Source organism: Pteropus alecto, unplaced genomic scaffold (genome assembly GCF_000325575.1).
Source record: "Pteropus alecto unplaced genomic scaffold, ASM32557v1 scaffold123, whole genome shotgun sequence".
NCBI lineage: Eukaryota > Metazoa > Chordata > Mammalia > Chiroptera > Pteropodidae > Pteropus > Pteropus alecto.
Genome location: NW_006433950.1, coordinates 6,967,510 through 6,971,238, shown reverse-complemented (window position 1 = coordinate 6,971,238; position 3,729 = coordinate 6,967,510). Strand labels below are relative to the sequence as shown.

The following is a 3,729-nucleotide window of genomic DNA, read 5'->3' as shown; positions in this document are numbered from 1 at the left end:
AGACCACCTAATTTTCTCCATCTGTTTTCACTGTTCTATTTGTACATTAGGTAAGTGCATCTACTGACAAATAACTAATCTTTTAAAATCAAGAATTCCTCCAGACAACCCACCCTTCTGCAGGTCTATTGCAGGGATTAAATGAGAGCCTGTGTGTAAAATGCTCAGCACAGTAGGTCGCAGCCCTTCCCATGAGACTTCTTTGGACTCGTGCTGGTGTGGTGTCAGCTATCCAGAGGAAATGACGAAGACCTTGGTTTCTCTTTACATTCACTTCTGTGAAATGCGAAAACTCCAACGAGCAGCACCCATTTCTCCCGGTCCGTGTCTGCCCCAAACCCCATCCTAAAGGTTGGCCTAAACAACCAAACCAGGGTAGCTAATGCCTGCAGTGTCTTGGCCCTGAGGATTTTCTTTAGATTCGCACAGAACTCCTAGCTGCTCATGGCTGATTCAATGCTAACATCCCTTTAAAAAGCATCGTTAAGACAAGGAAGTATTCTGGACCAACGCTTTGCCAAGAGAGCCTGGCAGAGATTGGGTTACCCCTGAAGCAGACACTGTACCAGTAGTTTCTATGGATGGGGTCCCCAGGAAGCACTGGTAGGAGAATGGAGAAACGAAGCAGAGAAGGAGGGAAGCCAATAAGGGGGATACTGATGGGCAAGTTATGGCGGTGGGCTGTTGGGGCTCAACATTGCTGGGGACTTCTGAGGGTCAGTGTGGAACATGTCTCAGATTTGTCCCACTGTTAGGGTAAAGATTCTGGGATTATTTACCCACCAACTTGTATCTGTCATTGCTTAAGGGCTTTCTCCGTGGCCTTGACTCTCTGTCCTCCCAGCCTACCCTGTGCTTGCCTCAAGAAAGCTCAGGCAGCAGGAGAAGGTCCTCAGGCAGAGTCGCAGGACCCTGTGATGAACAGGGTGGAAGGGATATGGGCTGGCAATGACCATATCTGCAACGGAGTCAGCCCTTCTTGGTCCTTCTGGGTTAGGGTAAAACAGTGCTCTGACCACCAGACAACCACGAGTCAAAACTTTATTGCTCCAAGCACTTTACATGAACGTCACTAACATCTATATAAAAAACCACAATCACTCCAACTTCTCAACTAATGCTCTGTACAGACGCTTCCCAGGCTCACCCTCCTCAGCACAGTGGATGCGTTTCAGTGGCAGCAGCTGCACTTGTTTGAGCCCCCTTTGCAGATGCAGCCCCGGGCGCACTTGGCACAGCCCGGGGGGCAGCAGGAGCAGCAGCCTGAGAGAGTCAGAAGATGAACAGATCAGCTTTGCGTCAACGCTGCCTTCTTACCACTTTCGCTCCCGCCACTTAGAGGAAGTAGGAAAAAAAAAAAGAACCAGCCACAGACTTACATCTACAGTCACAAAAAACCTGGGACAGGAAGTTGTGGGCTGTTAGAGGCAGAAAGGATCTCAGAGGTCATGCTGAGTTCACCAGAGGCTCACAGAGGGGAAGGGGTTTGCCGGAGGCGGATGGACAGTGGCAGATCAGAAACCAAAATCCAGACTCGTGACCGTAGGCCAGTGCTCTCTCTCCTTCACCACCGGGCAGGCTGGAACCATTCCTCAGTCCTACCCCCACTCCAGACCCCTAAAACACCGTGGATGCCCTTATCCTCAGGTGGGCAGCAGCCCTGGGGAGCCCAGCTTTCATTTTAGATCCCTCCCAGATGAGAAAAAGGCATCCAGATCCCCCTCCGTCCCACCATGGCTGGAGGGTTGAGAATGGAGGGAACAGACCTTCCCAGCTCCTGCCCAGCGGTGTCCCTGGTCTCCATACTCACTCTTTCGACATGTTTTACAGTTGCAAGTTGTGCATTTGCAGTCGTCTCCACAGATGCAGATTCCTCCTAGAAGGGAGGACAGAGTCACAAACATGAGGACCAAGATGGAGCGGGGACCACAAGGTGTGCTGCAGACCGTCACAGTGGCAGGGGTTCTGAACTGTCTCTGGGTGGTGGCTGGACAAGAGGGTGAAGATGCTGCCCAGCATCACCCCAAGTGGCGAGGACTATCCAGTGGTTCCCAGCCACAGTCCGCACACAGAAACTGGGATGGCTACCTCAGCGCCCCCAGGATCCCCGATAAAATGTGGATTCCCGAGAATTCACCAGGCTTTGAGATGCTCTGATCATAGGTCTGGGTGTGGAAAGGGCATCAGTATTTTTCAAAAGCAGTTCAGATGATTGTGATGCACAATCAGGTTTGAAAACCACTAGACGAGGCCAACTCCACTGAGCCCAAGGTCCCCCAGCGACCGTCAAAGCCTTTGGTACCTTCCTCACCTTTTCAAGGTATCAAGCAAGGTAGAAGCCCTGAATCGCTAGGAGGATGAGCAAAGAACATAAACAAAGCCCTAAGTGAGAGCCACAGCCACTACTTGTTTCCATATCATAAAAACCGTCTATGCTTAAAAAAAAAAAAATCAGCCCGCCTATCCTTTTGAATTAAGATACTGGAAGCTTCTGTCTCTGACAAGTTTTTGGTACAGACATGTCCTGTTAAGGACCAGGGAGGCTCGTGGGATTTCTTCATACCATGTCTCAAGGCCATAAAACCCGGGATGGCTCTGCATGGCATCCCTTCTCCTCCCGGCCAACATGCTTCTGTGGAATTAAGTGGTTTCAGCGACAGAGGAGCCCACACGCCTTTCTAATGGCTCCCCTGACGTCTGTAAGTGCTTTAGGATTCCAGCATTTCCACGGCAGCCTGGGCGGTGGGCAGCAGGGAATGAGTAACTTAGCTTTGAGATGAGGGAAACTGAGGCCTGGAAATAAGAAGTGTCAGAAGTGATGGCAACAATGGACCAAAACCGGGTTGCCAGGTTCTGGGCCGGATGTCTTCCCCTGCCCTGGTGGCTGCCCTTAGGGGCCTGCCGCTAGGCCCCTCTGCAGTCATTCTGGAGCCAGGCGATATATCGATTCTCGTTATTCAGGCTGGGAGCCGACAGAGAGAGCGGGCTGCCCCCCAAATTTCCAGTCTGAGACAAACACCGTTGGCAACTCCTAACTGCAGGAAGCGAAGCATTAGTTAGAGTCCTACAGTTTTCCTGTAGGAAGCTGGGGCAAGGTCCCAAAGCCCAAGGTGGCCACCCTAACTCACCAGACATGCAGGAGCATTCCCTGGGGTCCATGGTCCAGGTGTCTGAGAGAGTCCAGTGCTGTCACGACTGGAGAAGGGAGGCTGAGTGAGCAGCCACCAGAGGCTGCACTTTTATACCTGTGTAGGTATAGGTGTAGGCTGACCCCACCTCTCCCTGGGGCCAGACGCCTTGCACACGGCCCAGACAGACACTGTGGGCTGGGGTTTGGGGTGTGCAGGCAGAAGGAGGGCAGAGGAGAGTGAGAGCAGAAGTTGTTTAGGTGGCTTTTCATTAGAAGGGACACAGGTGGCTGCACCCACCCCGCCCCCACCCTGCCCACATGCCGAGGCGTCAGGTAGCCAGGCTCAGGTTCATTGCCACTTGCAGTGCTCAGGTTGGCAGCGACATCAAGCTAGTCTCCCCGTCCTGTGCATTCTATTGTCTGCATTTCTGTTCCCTCCATCACACGGGCTGCTCCCACCCTGGCTCAGGGCCTCAGTCTGCATCTCCTGACTGTAAAAGCCTTTACCATGGGCAGAAGCGGGCTCAAACCTAGGTCCTGGGCTTTAGAAGGCCCCACTCAGGGCCTCTTCTGGACGTGACTCCCAGGCCCTGTGGCTG

At 52.7% G+C, this 3,729-nt stretch overlaps 1 protein-coding gene across 1 annotated transcript; it reads right to left on the bottom strand.

Moving 5' to 3' along the window:
* Positions 1-1,155: 1,155 nt before the first annotated feature.
* On the bottom strand, positions 1,156-3,233 carry LOC112477320 (metallothionein-4). Its single transcript, XM_025044560.1, has 3 exons — positions 3,129-3,233; positions 1,811-1,876; positions 1,156-1,263 (listed from the first exon to the last, which is right to left on the bottom strand). The coding sequence occupies exons 1-3, from the start codon at positions 3,157-3,159 to the stop codon at positions 1,172-1,174; spliced, it is 189 nt and encodes a 62-aa protein (XP_024900328.1). The 5' UTR covers positions 3,160-3,233; the 3' UTR covers positions 1,156-1,171.
* Positions 3,234-3,729: the final 496 nt, after the last annotated feature.

Excerpts from the sequence above, each read along its gene's own strand:
- LOC112477320 (XM_025044560.1), bottom strand. The coding sequence starts at position 3,159 with ATGGACCCCAGGGAATGCTCCTGCATGTCTG. Across the intron at positions 1,877-3,128 it reads GGAATGCTCCTGCATGTCTG|GAGGAATCTGCATCTGTGGA; the intron begins GTGAGTTAGGGT and ends CCTCCCTTCTAG. Across the intron at positions 1,264-1,810 it reads CTGTAAAACATGTCGAAAGA|GCTGCTGCTCCTGCTGCCCC; the intron begins GTGAGTATGGAG and ends TGACTCTCTCAG.